Source organism: Salvelinus fontinalis, chromosome 9 (assembly GCF_029448725.1).
Source record: "Salvelinus fontinalis isolate EN_2023a chromosome 9, ASM2944872v1, whole genome shotgun sequence".
Taxonomy (NCBI): Eukaryota; Metazoa; Chordata; class Actinopteri; order Salmoniformes; family Salmonidae; genus Salvelinus; species Salvelinus fontinalis.
In genome coordinates, this window is record NC_074673.1 from 45,329,738 (window position 1) to 45,348,155 (window position 18,418).

The 18,418-nt window shown below is 43.9% G+C and overlaps 1 protein-coding gene across 1 annotated transcript; it reads right to left on the bottom strand.

The window, feature by feature from the left end:
• Positions 1 to 544: 544 nt before the first annotated feature.
• Positions 545 to 12,780, bottom strand: LOC129861839 (uncharacterized). Its single transcript, XM_055932977.1, has 8 exons — positions 12,772 to 12,780; positions 12,517 to 12,606; positions 11,963 to 12,081; positions 11,657 to 11,792; positions 11,263 to 11,529; positions 2,785 to 7,698; positions 2,565 to 2,640; positions 545 to 2,444 (listed from the first exon to the last, which is right to left on the bottom strand). Exons 1-8 carry the CDS (start codon positions 12,778 to 12,780, stop codon positions 2,338 to 2,340), a joined length of 5,718 nt encoding a protein of 1,905 aa, XP_055788952.1. The 3' UTR covers positions 545 to 2,337.
• Positions 12,781 to 18,418: the final 5,638 nt, after the last annotated feature.

The following is an 18,418-nucleotide window of genomic DNA, read 5'->3' on the forward strand; positions in this document are numbered from 1 at the left end:
AATGGGTGATGAATGTGTTATGAAGTCCTAATGGAGGTAGCCTTCAAGTAAAGCATTATGTGTGTCAAACTACTAACAGGCAGGGTTGCCACACAACTTACTGGCCCACAAGTTCTGATTAAGGTTATCTCGTTCACCAGATACTTAATTAGCCGGGGGAGGAGGTCCTGATTAAGGTGTAGCATCAGTATAAACACCACACTACAAAAGGTGAGCTTGATAGACCGATGAGATGAGTCATCATGCCCTGAAACACCTTATTGTACATGAGCATTTACATTTACATTTAAGTCATTTAGCAGACGCTCTTATCCAGAGCGACAGAGGGAGAGAGACGGAACACTGGCTAGCAGACCTAATCCCCTTATTAAAGCTGAGTCTGTACCTGCATCCCAAATGACACTCTATACAGTGCACTACTTTTGACTAGACCCCTATGGGCCCTGGTCAAAAGTAATGCATTGTATAGTGAATAGGGTGCCATTTGAAATGCAGTCTGGATCTCCTCAACACAATCATACGGATGAGTTTCCCCCGTTCCACTGTGCCTGAGGTTACAGTAAAGCCACTTACATGGAGTGGGCTTACGACTGCTCCTCTTCGCCTCGGCCTCTGAGAGAGGGGCTTCCCTGCTAGGATGAATGGGCCATGATAAAGTCCTCTTTTTCAATATGTCTAAGTCCTCTTCTGAAAGTAAGTATTACTTTCTTTGTCTCCCCAAGTTAGGCAAACATAGAGTAGTCACATTAACATGTGGTGCATAAATATCATATGTCACATCATACTAAACTCACGTGCCAGGCTTCACGGTTCCAGATGCAGAATACATGCAAGAATAAGACAGCTGGCCGTAAGACTCACAAGCTCCGGTAACTTCAAATATATACAACCTGAAGTATATACACTGAGTGCACAACACATCAGGAACACCTTCCTAATATTTAGTTGCATCCTTTATTTCCCCTCAGATCAGCCTCAATTCGTCGGGAAATGGACTCTACAAAGTGTCAAAAGCATTCCACTGGGATGCTGGTCCATGTTGACTCCAATGCTTCCCACAGTTGTGTCAAGTTGGCTGGATGTCCTTTGGTTGGTGGACCATTCTTGATACACACGGGACACTGTTGAGCGTCAAAAAACCCAGCAGCGTTGCAGTTCTTGACAAACTCAAATCGGTGTGCCTGGCACCTACTACCATACCCCGTTCAAAGGCACTTCAATACTTTGTCTTGCCCATTCACCCTCTGAATGGCACACATACACAATCCATGTCTCAATAGTCTCAAGGCTTAAAAATACTTCACTAACCTGTCTCTTCCTCTACACTGTGACATCAATAAGGGATCATAGCTTTCACCTGGATTCACCTGGTCCATCTATATCATGGGAAGAGCACTCATGTTTTGTACACTCGGTGTATATTACACTGCTTTAATACTGCTAATTAATTTGTCAGACAGCACTGTTGTATTTCACACTAGAAACTCTGAATTCAATATACTGTATATGATTCATCAAGCCCTTCTCTGCCAAGGCAGAGTTAGAGGAAGATGTAAGTACGCATTTCACCTGTTCTACTCAGCACATGTGATAAATACATTGATTCGATTTTCTGATAGAAGATATTTGTCGCCATCTTGAGGCCTTTTCTACCTCTTTCAGGGCCGTGCCAATTAAATAAATACCTGAATGTCAGGCAATTTCAGACCGTCTAACACCCATATAGCTTTTGTTGAGCAAGCAAATATCACCATCAAGTTGACATACATCAATTCACTTTTATTCATTTACATTATTTCTACTATAATATAAAGCTCCATAATGAATATCTTAATACTGCAGTATGGATACCATTATATACCCTTATAGAAGTCATAAAATGACTAAGCCTAGTTCATACCCTTCATGTGCAACACAAGAACGCTTCACAAAATGCTGATCCTACGTTCTTGTGTAGTGTTTTTTGTGTAGCTGCTTGAAGTTATTTATTGTGTATGTATGTAGGGTATAAACTACGCTTTAGTCCCATGTCATCAAATGAATACCTAAATTAAAAATGATAAAAGATACAATATTAATCAAAATCTGCAATACAAATGGTTTATTAAAACAACCATTAAAAAGTATGTAAGTGATTGAAAAATAAAATACATAGTTATAAACTAATGTTAAGCTAGTCCACTGACAGCCTGGTTCAAATATAGCAGCATTAGGGGACTCAAAATGAACAACAAAAATGAACAACAAAAATAAAAATGTTGTATTGAGGCCAGTTGTGGTGTCCTCCTCAGATGTAGCCTGGCAAAAGCAACTGACATGGGCTGCACGTCATCCAAGCTACCCATCAGAGGAGCCAGAGGACTTGCAGGTGACCAAGCGTTTCCAGGCCTTCTGGACTCCCCAGAAGAAGTCCCGGATGCCTTTCCTCATCTTGGATAATTTAACTGGCAAGAAGATGAAAATATGTAAGAATTTCAGATGGACAATTGTCTGATAAAAGAACAATTTATTACTTCTTTATATATAATTGTCCCATAAGAACATTTCCCCCCATTAATACTCACTCATAGGTGGAGAATCCACAGCAATGTACATCTCTGGCTGGTCCGTAGTGTCTTTAAGGACAATGCTCATCTTGGACTGTGATCAGAATTCAAAGATGCACAATTAAACATAAATTTCACTTCCTTTACATATTCCTATAATTATACAACTATATTTACTGGTGCCGATATCAAAAAGCACAACCAATGACCATTCAAGAGTAATCTGAGCTTGTCTTACCTTTCTGCCGGTGGCATAATGCACCCCCTCAGATTCCGCATCCTCCACATCATCACTGCATGAGTCTTCAAGGTCTGAGGTCTCGCTGGGCACTGAGGGTTTTAAGATGCCCAGTAGCTTGTGGGAAACAATGACAGAGACAATGGAAAGCATCTCCTGATCCTCAAATAAATCGTCAATTTTCAAGGAGCGTTTCAAACGCTTGACCTTCCCAAGGTCAGTGTAGATGGCATCTGCCAGCTTCGATGTCATCTTAGAATTGAAACTTTTTTGCTGGCTTCCCATTTCCTCAATCAGATATTTGGCCACCTCATCATCAAACAATCGGATCAGCTCAGTCACCAGATCACTGATCTGGATGCGCTGATGTTTGTTGATCCTTTTTGGCATATGGCATATCTTCTTGACAAGCTTCATCAGGACTTCTTCTAATATAAGCTCCCTAGTGAAGCTGCTGGAACCGGATGTCACTTGTTCCACAGTGGAGCACTCCGGCTGTTCAATCTCAGTCTTGATGCTGCTCTGCTCAGCTTTCTTATTCAAAGATTGACGGGTTGTCATTTCATTAAACAAGGCTGTCAATTCTTTCAAGTTGAGTGTAGATTCCAGATTTTTGGTGCCTTGAAGTTTGGATGGTGCATCCATAATTGCGTTCGTGACAAGACAGACAATGTCCTTGTGCAGCTTGGGTGCCTTGTGGCACAGTATCTTCTGTAGGGCTTCCTCTGTGCCATAGCGTTGCATCAACTTTCTATGCACAGACAGCACCAGCTGAAAGATGTCTGTTGCCTTCAGGCAGACATTTGCTTCCCTCCACCTGTTAGTCACCCTCACCCACAGAGCACTGGACAGTTTGTTGGTCACATCCTCAACTAGGGTCCAGCTGGCCAGTTTATCCTGAGTCCGAAGAACAATCAGAGACCGCAGCCGGACAATGATATCCATCACCGCCTCTACGTGAACAATAATATACACCGGTTGGGCTGCCTTCACCTCAGCCGAGCCACATCGGCTCTTAACCATGACCTTGTCCTGCTCTGTCCTTATGCAGATGTCTGAGGAGAGCGGCCGGACAGAGACTTTGGGTACGATTGAACCAAGACGGTTGACTTCCCTGGTGACTGCACTTGCAATGGCTGTTGTCATCTCCCCACTGCCGCGGCACAAAGCTCGCCTCAGAGCATCAGGAGAGCCCATGTGCTCCTCCAGCTCTCTGCAGAGGGCACTTACAATCCTTGCACTTGAGGGGCGGGAGTACGGCGTCTTGAGATCCTTGGTCATTTCCAATGCTGAGGTAACGTCTGGAGAATCGGACATGTCCCGAAGGACAGAAACCACCATGTCCATTGCCACATCAGAGAGAGTGGTGGTTGGGGATGACACAGGTGATGCAAAGTCCTCTGAGTCAAGCTCATACCCATGAAGCAGCTTGGTGATCAGGTCTACAACCACCTCTGGTGTGGAATGTAGACTGGGAGAGTCCTCGTCGGAGGTCTCAATCATACAGGATTCAATTTCACTCAAAGCCCTTCTGACCATGATGTTTGTCTCAGAGTCATCGGGTACATGGTTCTCTTTGAGAGGTTTGATACCTGCCTCACACAGCTCTTTCACATGGATGTTCTCGGAAGACATCACTGCTTCTTGAATAGTAGGTGGTTGATTGGCTATGGTTGTAGCCATGAGTGTCCTTACCATCAGAGGACAAAGCTTCGCAACCAGTTCATACTGTAGCTTAAAGCTCTCAGAGCGGCTGTCGTTCATGGGTACCTCAGGGATGTCAAGGCCCTGAAATAGCATCTTCCGTACCAGTTTGCCCACTACACCCTCCAGCAGGCAATTAGTAGGGCTCGGGGTCTCATACCCTCTGCCACTGGAAGGTAACTCTTGCTTCTTGTGAAGGCCATGAATGGCCTCACTTTGCGCAATACAACCCTCAACAGGCAACTCCTCTACTGCAATCGTGTGCACAACCACATTGACGTCGTTGGTGTGGGGTCCAATCAAAAGCTTCTTATAGGCTGGGTCTGTAACATATTGTAAAACACCCCCGCCTGTCTTTAAGTTCTGAGCTTTATCTCCAAATGTCCTATCCAGGAGACACAATACTGACTCAGATAGTGGGTCAGTGAACTCCTGGAGCGCTAGGCTGCTCTCAACTTCAAAGGGGCTGAGGCTGCAGCTGATCTGGGAGCTGTAATAAGAAGCCTGCAGCTCTCTCTTGGACTCCAATGTGTCATGCAGCTTTGGATATAAGGCATCTGCAATGGAGTCTGTGAGCCGCTCATCCAAATTAACAGAGAAAATATTATTCAGGCTTTTGTTGGAAGCCTCCTCTTTGGTTTTCCTCAGGATGTCCCGCACAGCTTCCCTTGGGGCAGAACCAGAAGTGCAAGCATGTCCATTGGATGGTGTCTGGGTGCCAGTAAGGGATTCCTTGATCAAGAAACTCTGGAGTTCGGTGGCCACTTCCTTACACATCTCCCTTCTGATCTTCAGAACAGCAGGTGTCAGTGTAGCTTTCTCAGAGGTCAAAGGTGTCAGAACTCTGGTCAAAGTTGAGGGGCATCTGAGATGATCACCCAGACCCTCTATGTCATCAGAGCAGGACACATTGGCAACTTGAAATAAAACCGAACTAATAAGGTTCTGAGCCACAGCATCTGATTTTGCTGATGCTGCCTGGGGTGTCTCTAAACTAACCTGATTGGAGGCAGCCATCTTTGTTGTTGCCCTGGTAATGATGTTACTCACAGGCTTGATGGAGTAGCTCATAAACTGGGATCTCAGGCTTTCAAAGACTCCCTTCACTCTTTCTGCCTTTAGGTCTTTGTCAGTGGCAAATACACACGACTGAACAGCATGGAGAGATACAGGGAGAGGAAAGCCCAAGGGTGAAGCCACATCTGTGATATGGATGGAGGACTCTGAGGGTGTCCCATCAAGGCACCTCTGCAGCAACTTTATCATCTCCAGGACTCTGGCATTGTCCTGTGGTGAGATGGAGCACTCTCCTGAGAGGTTCTCACTGTCTAGTGTGTTCTGGATTCCAAGAAGTGTTGTGCTGAGTATCCTCCTGTCATGGGGAAGCACTCCCCTCAGTGCAGAAGAGGACCGGCTCTGTGGTGCTGGTGTGCTGCATGGTGTTGATGCACCAGAGACGTCACTTCCACTGTCATCATCTTTTTTGGTCCTCATTATAATAAGGATTTCGTCAATGATCTCATCACTGTAGACTTCTAAGTCCTCTGTGATAACATGGGCCGTTGGGGTGGCGATACTCAGAGTACGACCCCCAAGAAGTTTCAAGGACGTCTCCGACCCACTGCCAAGAGGGCCAACAGACACACATTGCAGTGTTTCGCTGGATGACGAAGAACAACTGGAGGAGAGATCAAGCAGCTCCTCCTCCAAAGTCGGAGAGGAGGAAAGAATTCCCTCCATTTTCAGGACAGAGATAACATCCGCAAGTGTTGAATCTACAAGGTCCTCACCTAGTGGGCTACTCCTTAAGTGGCTGACAAACACCCTTGTAGGAGAATGGGAGACTGTGGTGGGAGATGGAGAGTCCTCCTCACCATTCACACTTGACCGCGCCTCCACAATTGCTAAAGACTTGGAGATGACGGAACATACAAGTCCACCAGCCCGCTCAATAATGGAGGGGAGGGAAACATCCAAAGGGGCTGGAAGTGTCACACTCCCTCCTTGGCCATTTCTATCTTGGCTGAGGCAGATCGACGAGACCTCAGTAGCAAATTGATTCTCCCGCACAGGGCTGCTGCTAGAGTCATGTCCAGGAACAGTTGAAATAGAGCTCACAGCCAGGGAGCAAGGAATGTCACTCCTACTGTCTAAAAGCTTGATAGAGCACGAGGAGGGGCGGCTGCTGGAGGGGAGGTTGGTGTTGGTCTCTTTGCTGGAGAGTAAGGAGGAGAAAGGGGCCAAGGTCAGTTTGACAGGGATGACATGCCCACGACCTACCACAGCAGATAAGGTTCCAGAGTAGTCAGTGGCAGTAGGTGGTTTAGCAGATTGTAGTTTAGCAGGTGGTGGTTTAGCAGATTGTAATTTAGCAGGTGGTGGTTTAGCAGATTGTAGTTTAGCCGGTGGTAGTTTAGCAGACTGTAATTTAGCAGGTGGTGGTTTAGCAGATTGTGGTTTAGCAGATTGTAGTTTAGCAGGTGGTGGTTTAGCAGATTGTAGCTTAGCAGACTGTAATTTAGCAGGTGGTGGTTTAGCAGATTGTGGTTTAGCAGATTGTAGTGTAGCCGGTGGTAGTTTAGCAGATTGTAGTTTAGCAGACTGTAGTTTAGCAGGTGGTGGTTTAGCAGATTGTGGTTTAGCAGGTGGTGGTTTAGCAGATTGTGGTTTAGCAGGTGGTGGTTTAGCAGATTGTGGTTTAGCAGGTGGTGGTTTAGCAGATGGTGGTTTATCAGATGGTGGTTTAGCAGATGACGGTTTATCAGATGGTGGTTTAGCAGGTGATGGTTTAACAGGTGGCGGTTTGGCAGATTGGGGCCTGGTAGAACGTGGCCCAGTAGCCAGGAGGTTCTTAGTAGAGATCTGACTGGAGGAAGAGTGTGCTCGTTCCTCACTGGACAGAGAACTGCTGCTACAACAAGTCTGGACAGCAGTGACTGGTTCATCAATGGAGATTGGGGAGGACCTACTGTCAGGACTCTGAGTGAGACAGATCACATTGACTTTGGAGAGTAAGGAGGTACAGCTGACAGAGCCCTGGGTTGAATCTTCGTTGGTGTCTCTGCTGATGGGGAGCAAACTCTCTGCAGCACTTTCTGAAGCTCTCAGCCTTATAAGGTCAACCAAGGCAGGGATCAGGATGCCATTTACCTCCTCCAATACTGAGCTTGTTATGTGCCCAATCATGAGCAGCAAGTCCCTAACAGTCATCTGTATATATGAACACAGAAAGGTACATCAACACAATTGATTCAGATTTACATTATGTTGGAAATCAAAACACATGTTAATCCATATCCAAAATATTTTTTAAGTAAATATAACAAGTATACCTTTCATTTTTTGTTGTTGCAATTATTATATATCAAATGTGTGGTCTCCATTGTTGCAACTTAATCATCTTCCTCATCTAGACTTTTTACATTTACCAAAGTGGCAAACGCATATTACATAATTTCATCCAAATACAGTGGCAAGACAAAGTATATGAACCCTATTGGAATTATCTGAATTTCTGCATGAATTGGTCATAAAATTAGATTTAATCTTCATCTAAGTCACAACAACAGATTAACACATTCTGCTTCAACTAATAACACACAAATGATTGTATTTTTCTTGTCTATACTGAATACATCATTTAAACATTCACAGTGTAAGTTGAAAAAAGTATGTGAACCCCGAGGCTAATTACTTCTCCAAAAGCTAATTGGAGTCCAATCATTGAGACGAGATTGGAGATGTTGGTTAGAGCTGCCTGCCCTAAAAAAACTCACAAAATTTGAGTTTGCTATTCACAAGAAGCATTGCCTGATGTGAACCATGCCTCAAACAAAAGAGATCTCAGAAGACCCAAGATTAAGAATTGTTGACTTGCATAAAGCTGGAAAGGGTTACAAAAGTATCTCTAAAAGCCGTGATGTTCATCACTCCACGGTTACACAAATTGTATATAAATGGAGAAAGTTCAGCACTGTTGCTACTCTCCCTAGGAGTGGCCGTCCTGCAAAGATGACTGCAAGAGCACAGCGCAGAATGCTCAATGAGGTTAAGCAGAATCTTAGAGTGTTAGCTGAAGACTTAAAGAAATCTCTGGAACATCCTAACATCTCTGATGACGAGTCTACGATACGTAAAACACTAAACAAGAATGGTGTTCATGGGAGGACACCACGGAAGAAGCCACCGACTGTCCAAATAAAAACATTGCTGCACGTTTGAAGTTCGCAAAAGAGCATCTGGATGTTCCACAGCGCTACTGGCAAAATATTCTGTGGAGAGATGAAATAAAATGTTGTTGTTTGAAAGGAGCACACAACACTGTGTGGAGAAAAAAAAGCACAGCACACCAATATCAAAACCTCATCCCAACTGTAAAGTATGGTGAAGGGAGCATCATATCATGGTTTGGAGCTGCTTTGCTGCCTCGGGGTCTGGACAGCTAGCTATCATCGATGGAAACATTTATTGACAAGTTTATCAAGACATTTTGTTGGAGAATTTAAGGTCGTTCGCCAATTGAAGTTCAACAGAAGTTGGGTGATGCAACAGGACAACGACCCAAAACACCGAAATTAAATCAACAACAGAATGAGCGTAGAGCGTTGGACTAGTAACCGGAAGGTTGCAAGTTCAAATCCCCGAGCTGACAAGGTACAAATCTGTCGTTCTGCCCCTGAACAGGCAGTTAACCCACTGTTCCTAGGCCGTCATTGAAAATAAGAATTTGTTCTTAACTGACTTGCCTAGTTAAATAAAGGTAAAAAAATAAAAAAAAATGGCTGCAACAGAAGAAAATATGCCTTCTGTAGTGGCCCAGTCAGAGTACTGACCTCAACCCGATTGAGATGCTGTGGCAGGGCCTCAAGAGAGCGGTGCTAAACTGAAACAGTTTTGTAAAGAGGAATGGTATAAAATTCCTCCTGACCGTTGCGCAGGTCTGATCTGCAACTACAGAAAACTTTGAGGTTATTGCTGCCAAAGTAGGGTCAACCATTTATTAAAACCAAGGGTTCACAAACTCAGCAAAAAAAGAAACGTCCTCTCACTGTCAACTGTATCTAAGTTCAGCAAACTTAACATGTGTAAATAATTGTATGAACATACAAGATTGAACAACTGAGATATAAACTGAACATGTGGCTAACAGAAATGTAATAATGTGTCCCTGAACAAAAGGGGGGGGGGGGGGGGGGGGGGTCAACAACAAAAGTAACGGTCGGTATCTGGTGTGGCCACCAGTTGCATTAAGTACTGCAGTGCATCTCCTCCTCATGGACTACACCAGATTTACCAGTTCTTGCTGTGAGACGTTACCCCACTCTTCCACCAAGGCACCTGCAAGTTCCAGGACATTTCTGGGGGGGGCCCTCACCCGCCGATCCAACAGGTCCCAGACGTGCTCAATGGGATTGAGATACGAGCTCTTCGCTGGCCATGGCAGAACACGGACATTCCTGTCTTGCAGGAAATCTCGCACAGAACGAGCAGTATGGCTGGTGGCATTGTCATGCTGGAGGGTCATGTCAGGATAAGCCTGCAGGAAGGGTACCACATGAGGGAGGAGGTTGTCTTCCCTGTAACGCACAGCGTTGACACTGCCTGCAATAACAACAAGCTCAGTCCGATGATGCAGTGACACACCGCCCAAGACCATGACAGACCCTCCACCTCCAAATCGATCCCGCTCCAGAGTACAGGCCTCGGTGTAACGCTCATTCCTTCGACGATAAAAGTGAATCCAACCATCACCCCTGGTGAAACAAAACCATGACTCGTCAGTGAAGAGCACTTTTTGACAGTCCTGTCTGGTCCAGCGATGGTGGGTTTGTGCCCATTGGAGACGTTGTTGCCGGTTTCCTTACAACAGGCCTACAAGCCCTCAGTCCAGCCTCTCTCAGCCTATTGCGGACAGTCTGAGCACTGATGGAGGGATTGTGCGTTCCTGCTGTAACTCGGGCAGTTGTTGTTGCCATCCTGTACCTGTCCCGCAGGTGTGATGTTTGGATGTACCGATCCTGTGCAGGTGTTGTTACACAAGGTCTGCCACTGCGAGGACGATCATCTCCCTGTAGCGCTGTCTTAGGCGTCTCACAGTACGGACATTGCAATTTATTTCCCCTGCCACATCTGCAATCGTCATGACTCCTTGCAGCATCCCTAAGGCACGTTCACACAGATGAGCAGGGACCCTGGGCATCTTTCTTTTGGTGTTTTTCAGAGTCAGTAGAAAGGCCTCTCTAGTTTCCTAAGTTTTCATAACTGTGACCTTAATTGCCTATCGTCTGTAAGCTGTTAGTGTCTTAACGACCGTTCCACAGATGCATGTTCATTCATTGTTTATGGTTCATTGAACAAGCATGGGAAACAGTGTTTATACCCTTTACAATGAAGATCTGTGAAGTTATTTGGATTTATACGAATTATCTTTGAAAGACAGGGTCCTAAAAAAGGGAGGTTTATTTTTTTTGCTGAATGTACTTTTTCCACCCTGCACTGTGTGTTGAATAAAGACATGAAAAAGTACAATTATTTGTGTGTTATTAGTTTAAGCAGACTGTGTTTGTCTATTGTTGTGACTTAGATGAAGATCAGATAACATTTTATGACCAATTTACACAGAAGTCCAGGTAATTCCAAAGGGTTCACATACTTTTTCTTGCCACTGTACTTGGATATGGATTTCCCAGGAGATGGGAGATAGGGAAGCAGTAATATGTCTACAGCCCCCAAAGAGTGAAAGCTGGGAACTTGTTCATGACCAAAATGACCTACCACTGACGGGCTAGCTGAATGTGGTGAGCAGGTCATCACAGTAGAAAAGGTTCCAGAGTGATCAGAGTCACTGCTAGGTCTTTCAGTTGGTGGTCTGGCAGAACGTGGTCTGGCAGTATGTAGCCTAGCAACCTTGAGGTTCTTAGTCGAGATCTGACTGGAAAGAGTGTCCATCGAGGAGGTAAAGTGTCTGAAGGGAGAGTCCATTACCAGAGGTGTGTGTGTCTCCATGCCCAGGGGTCTCCAATCTCCCATCTGGCTACCAGGCTAAGAGAGACGGGTGAGAGAGAGAGGCAAATGGATGAAGATATCAACAGAAACACTGAGGTCCTACTGCTGCTTAAGCAACTATGAGTTGATATCAGCCCTAGGAGTGCCGCTGTTCCATCCTTACCTGTCCAATTCGGCGCTCCAGGCGCAGCTCCCTGCACACTTCTCTTTCCAGCTCCTCAAGCCTGAGGCGTCGTTTCACCTCCCAAGCCAGTTCGGCCAAGTAAAGGTTCTTCCCCTCTTTAATTTCACTCTGAAACCTTCACATACAAGGGAACATAAAACATGATTTACCTTCATTTTTCTACAACTCAAACTGTCCACCGTATGTATTTCTTAAGTTATTAATAGATAGGAGGTCAACGTGATTCCACACCTTTGCTTATGTTTTTTTAAAGAAATTTGGGTAAAAGATTCTAATAACACTCACGTGTTCTTGAAGTAGTTCCTGCCCTTGGCAATGAGCCATTCTCTAATATCCGTCAGTGAGATGTGGGACGGAACCTCCCCTTGCTGCTGCAAGACTAGGAACTGTTTCAAAAGACTTTTCTGAGAGAGAGAGAGAGAGAGAGAGAGAGAGAGAGAGAGAGAAGAGACAGAGACAGAGACAGAGACAGGGACAGGGACAGGGACAGGGACAGGGACAGAGACAGAGACAGAGACAGAGACAGAGACAGAGACAGATACAGAGACAGAGACAGAGACAGAGACAGAGACAGAGACAGAGACAGAGACAGAGACAGAGACAGAGAGAGAGGAGAGAGAGAGAGAGAGAGAGAGAGAGAGAGAGAGAGAGAGATTAATTTGCACCCTTGCCTTCCACAAGTCTTTCCTGGTCTTGTCACGTGATCAGAAAACCCTTTCCCGATCCTTGAGCGACAGCAAGTTAAATGCACAGTAAAATAAAACGCATGGAAAGGTGTGTCTTACAATATAGCTTTTGTGTTTTTATAATTGTGCATCTAGAAAGTAGACCACTCTAACCTGCTGGGCACAGCACTGCTTCTCCCACAGCAACTGAACTGACTTGATGTAGCCACTGTAGCGATTGTACTCTTTACACGTACACAGCACCTGAAAGGGAGGCGCCACAAAAGAGCCATTTTTAGAGGAAGTTCATGTGTACAAACACCCAATCCCAAATCTACTTCTAACCCCTACCCCAATATTGATTGATTTTGCCTTTATTTAACCAGGTAAGACATTAAGTACACATTCCCTTTTACAACCTGCACTAACAATGACCATATGCACTTGTAGACTTGGATTTGTGTAAACTAAGCAAAATGGCAAACATTTCACCTAGCCATCATATTGCTTACACCTGTCCAATTTTCTCAGCTCCATATAAGTGTCACTTTTAGATTTTGGGGAAAAAAAGGAGGTTTGCCATGCCTTCTCATTTGAGGTGATGAGGCCTTGCTTCACCAGCCGCTTCTTCCTTTCCGGATGGCGGAAAAAACACTTCAGGTGTTTGTCGTGGAGGCAGTTATAACCAACATCTATGACTCTCATGTTGGGGTCCAACAGGTCAAACCCTGGGGTCTCCTGATGGAGCTGTGGATTGTGTTTTAACAAACCTCAAAGTCAGGGCAATGGATACTACAGTGGGAATGGTTGTGGAATTAGGACTGGAAATGGGAAGGAAGTCATTAAAAATATTTAATTAGGTAACATTTAATTTGAAAGAAATTGAGGATCTCAGATCATTTGGAATGTCATACTATCACACTAACCTTCTCCCCCAGTTTTCCTCTGAAGAATACAGGGAATGTCCTCTCTGGGACTTCCTGTAACCCCTACAAAGACAGAGACAAAATCATGACAAAAGACGTGGGGTTTTGGTAAGGGTTTTCATAGTAGACCCCATCCCTGTCACTTGGTTTGCAATAATTCCAATTCACTTTGCATGAAAAATGTTGAATCAAGCTCATATCTATAACAAATTTGTTTGATCCATTTACATTGTTAAACTATTCTTAAAGTAGTCAACTAGCCGTAGGCCTACATGATGACTGATTCTGTAGGCTACATATTCATCTCATAGACTTTCATCATCCATCTTTAGAATTATACAAATGTGAAGCGACATTAATATGAAGAACGAACAAAGCATTATCCTAGGCCTACTCACATTTTCTTCTTCTTAACCTGCACGTTTTGACATAGTAGGTATATTGACTAATATTATAAACAAGTGGTGTCATAACGGAAACTTGATTATCCTGTGTCTCCAGAAAAGGTAGGCCCTATGCCCCCCAAACGTCCGCTATCTGATAGACCTATGTTGTTGTACTGATATACACACTATGAAAGGATATTGTAGCCTTAACCTATTGATATAGTCTACAGGCTTATTAATGGTGTGCCCGCTCCATAAAGCGCACCTCCAGTTGTGCCTGGGCTTGCTGCAACAGGTGCACTCTGTTGCCAAGCCTTCCACAGAATCATACCTCAACCCTAAAATGTGAACCACATGTATTCGATTCAATTTCGAAACTCAGTTATTTGCAGTGATGGATTTAAAGCATTATCACGACTAACAGGCTGACTACACCAAAATGACTTTAGAAATCTATATTATTCAATTATTGCACCCACACTGCTTGGGCGCCCCAACGAGCGTCTGCATAGCAAAGGGCTAAAATAGAAGTCAGGTCTATTTCTGATGCAGATCGCACTGCAAGTCCTGCCTCTCCCATCTCCTCATTGGTTTATAGAAGCAGGTACCCACGTGCCATCTCCTCATTGGTTATACCCAAGTGGGTGACTGAAAAACGAACGAGGTCAGTGGCGGTAACGCACCTAATTTATGAAAGTTGCCAATCACAATATAAAATCAAGAGAAGAAAAAGCCTGGAAGGAGGAGAGATGACTAGAAACGATTCGGTTGACCGTTTTATGTGTGAATTAATTGGTGGAGTAGAGGACCTTGGTTCACATAGGGTCATGTCTGGCGAGTCAGTGGACAAGTTTCCTGCCTCTATTGTATTGTGTTTTGGAGAAAATGGGGGTAGTATTAGCAGTAACTGCAAAAAGTTACTGTGAAACCAAGGTAAATGGCAGTAACTGAACTTAAGCTTGGTTTCAACCTGCCCTTGGCTGCAGTTACTGCGTTTTACCTTGGTATCATATCATTTTATTCTGATAGTGATACAATCGAACCTGTATGACACTGACTGACAGCTACAAACACATACATTGCTAATCTAGGGATACAACACCATGGCACAGCATTCCCAGGGGAAATGATGGTTGAACTTGCTCTGAAACGCCGATATCCAGACACTGGTAAGAACTAGCTAGCTAAGTGGATCTGACATCAAAATTATTAGCTAGCTAGCAAACTAAGCTAGCTGACTAGCTAGCGAGCATAGACTAACAATGCGACCTTCTCTCATAAGATATCTGCAATTGATACTAACGTCAATCTATTAGCCAAATAATGAATTATTTTCTGAAAATTCATCTGATGGTTTCTTTGAATCAGTACACCATACACACGATTTCTAGCCAGTGACAGCCACCTAGCTAAAACTGACGCGCCCCTACCAAAACTTCTAAACCTTCCTAGCTGGCATTAGCATGAAGCAATAGATTTGTGCTACATGTTCCCATAAGAGACGATCAGCAGTTTATACTAGCTTCAATCTATTATACTTAGAATTAATATAATCCTTGTAGTTGTATTCTGACATTCAATGGGTTATTTGAATCCGTAACGGTACACTACACACACGATCTCTAGCCAGCTGACGGTCAGTTGGACATGCACCCCATACTGAATTGTCAAAAGCCACGCACACTCGTTTTCCGGATGAGCGCACACACAGCATTGCTAGCTCATTAATAATATATCTACTCACATGTTCAGGGTTTCTGGTTTTCTTTTATATTCCAGTATTGCGTGACTGTCCTGGTCAGGAAAGTTAAAATCCCAAATTGTATCCATCCCCTTTGTTGGTGGCATATGTAATTAGTACAACAAGCTTTGACATGTCAAACGTGTGCTCAATGTGTCTGCTTCAGTGCCATCTTTACATGAAGGCGGAAAAAACTGTTTTGCATGACTTCCACCAATCCCTGTGGTCTAGATGATTAGTATCTATGCGGATCAAAATTGCCATGTGAGGGTGTATTAGGACAGTACAACCACGTCAATACTAGGTTTTATTCCTGTCAATGTCCATCCATGCAATTTTTTTTGTATTTGTAAATAAAAATGAATATGTAAGAGCCTTTTTGGGAGCAGGGGATTTACACATAACCCCAGACATGCATCCTTTTCCATACATTTTTCAGTCTAATCAATACAAAAACTGTCTACAGACAATAATTTCAAGGCTAGGCCTATAGCGATAGAAATTGACTTACTTTTCGAGCCTCGTCGCCGTCCATGTTACAAGTCTAGGCCTACTTCGGTCTCCGTAATGAGCCGTAAAATATCGTACTTCGTCTGAGGTTGCTAAAGCTTGAATGCTACTGAATATTAAACTGGCTTAGAAATAAGAATGAATAGAAATTCCAAAATACCATTGAAATTATTGCGTCACAATACCAGGCAGCCATTGGGAGTGTACCCATGAGTTTACCAGTCAATATCCAGGGTTAGAGTTCCAAGCCCATTCTATTCATTCTTATTTCTGTGAGCCCAGGCCTACTCCCATCATTATGTCATTTGCAGTCCACATCATTAAGCATAAATCATAGACGCCGAGACGCACTATTTTGCTCAAAATATATAGATTTTACACTTTGGTGTAAGCTATACAGTACCAGTCAGAAGTTTGGATGCACCCACTCATTCAAGGGTTTTTCTTTATTTTTACTATTTTCTACATTGTAGAATAGTAAAGACATCAAAACTATGAACCACATATGGAATCATGTAGTAACCAAAAAAGGGTTAAAACAAATCCAAATATATTTAATATTTGAGATTCTTCAAAGTAGCCACCCTTTGCCTTGATAACAGCGTTGCACACTCTTGGCATTCTATCAGCCAGCTTCACCTGGAATGCTTTTCCAACAGTCTTGATAGAGTTCCCACATATGCTGAGCAATTGTTGGCTGCTTTTCCTTCACTCTGCGGTCCAATTAATCTCAAACCATCTCAATTGGGTTGAGGTCAGGTGATTGTGGAGGCCAGGTCATCTGGTGCATCACTCCATCACTCATCTTGGTCAAATAGCCCTTACACAGCCTGGAGGTGGGTTAGGTCATATTCCTGTTGAAAAACAAATGACACTCCAGCTAAACACAAACCAGATGGGCTGGCGTATCGCTGCAGAATGCTGTGGTAGCCATGCTGGTTAAGTGTGCCTTGAATTCTAAATAAAGCAAAGCACCCCCACACCATCACACCTCCTCCTCCATGCTTCACGGTGGAAATCACACATGCATAAATGATCTGTTCACCTACTCTGCGTCTCACAAAGACACGGCCGTTGGATCCAAGAATCTCAAATCGCAGGCTGTCAAATCAAACGGCACTCCTTCGATAAAGTTGTTTTTGACTCAAATGAAAACATGTCATTTTCACAAGGTTGTGGAGTAACATGTTCAACTACTTATTATTGGCTCGAATTCGGGTTGTGCCTTTAGATTGACAAAATTAACAATTAATGCAAGAATTTTCACTTCTTAAACCCCGCCCTGGTCAGCTTGGTTTGTTTCGCAAGCATTCAAGAAAGTCTTGTGATGTTGTGCCTCTTGGTTCAGAAATTCTGATGTAACATTAAGCCTGTTAGAAGATATTTACAGGAATAATGTACCGGAATTCTAGTCTCTCAGCCTGTATCTTTGGTGCTAAGCTATCCATGCTAGTTAGCTAAGTATCTAAACCTGCTGCATCTGAAATAACTATCGTTTAACGTTAAATACAGCCTCAGTGACTGTTCAAGCAAACAACAACACTGGAGGCCTATTGGAACTAATACAAAGTATGACGTTTACAAGTAATTAAATACAAAAAATATAGGCTATTTGGAAAGGACACAATGGCTGCAACTTTGGTCGGTGATGGTAGGAGTGGTTTTGCCGAATGGACCCATAGGTGTTTGAGCCTTGAACAACAGAAAGATATTGAGTAACTACTCTCATTCTACAGGTTTTTAAGCATCTAGTTACAGACGTTAGACTAAGACATCCAGAGCAACACATAGCAGGGAGCTCCAATATGATCAGGAACCTAGACCGGTTATATAGATCGCTGAAAATGACTGTCAATCATTTCTTGTATTAGTCATCTCAGGAATGGGACTTGAAAAATGTAGCAGAAGCAATTTCTGGTTTAGCTCCTCACTAAACAGTCTATAGACATGAAATCATAAAATTACACAACTGAGTAGGACAAAATAAAACCACCAAAACTCGCAATCGGAAAAAAAACTGTCAGTGAAAGCAAAGATCCAAGTCATCTAACCAAAGGTAGTAACTGCAGGTGTAACAGTATAACTTTACATCGTCCCCTCGCCCCGACACGGGCGCGAACCAGGGACCCTCTGCACACATCAACAACTGACACCCACGAAGCGTCGTTACCCATCGCTCCACAAAAGCCGCGGCCCTTGCAGAGCAAGGGGAAACCCTACTTAAGTCTCAGAGCAAGTGACGTAACTGATTGAAATGCTACTAGCGCGTACCCGCTAACTAGCTAGCCATTTCACATCCGTTACACTCACCCCCCTTTCAACCTCCTCCTTTTCCGCAACAACCAGTGATCCGGGTAAACAGCATCAATGTAACAGTATAACTTTACGTCGTCCCTTCGCGGGCGTGAACCAGGGAACCTCTGCACACATCAACAACGGTTGCCCACGAAGCATCGTTACCCATCGCTCCACAAAGGTCGCGGCCCTTGCAGAGCAAGGGGAAACCCTACTTA

Coding starts and splice junctions, on each gene's coding strand:
- LOC129861839 (XM_055932977.1), bottom strand. Junction 11,530..11,656: donor TGGAGCGCCGAATTGGACAG/GTAAGGATGGAA, acceptor CGTCTCTCTTAG/CCTGGTAGCCAGATGGGAGA. Junction 2,641..2,784: donor ATTATGCCACCGGCAGAAAG/GTAAGACAAGCT, acceptor TTCTGATCACAG/TCCAAGATGAGCATTGTCCT.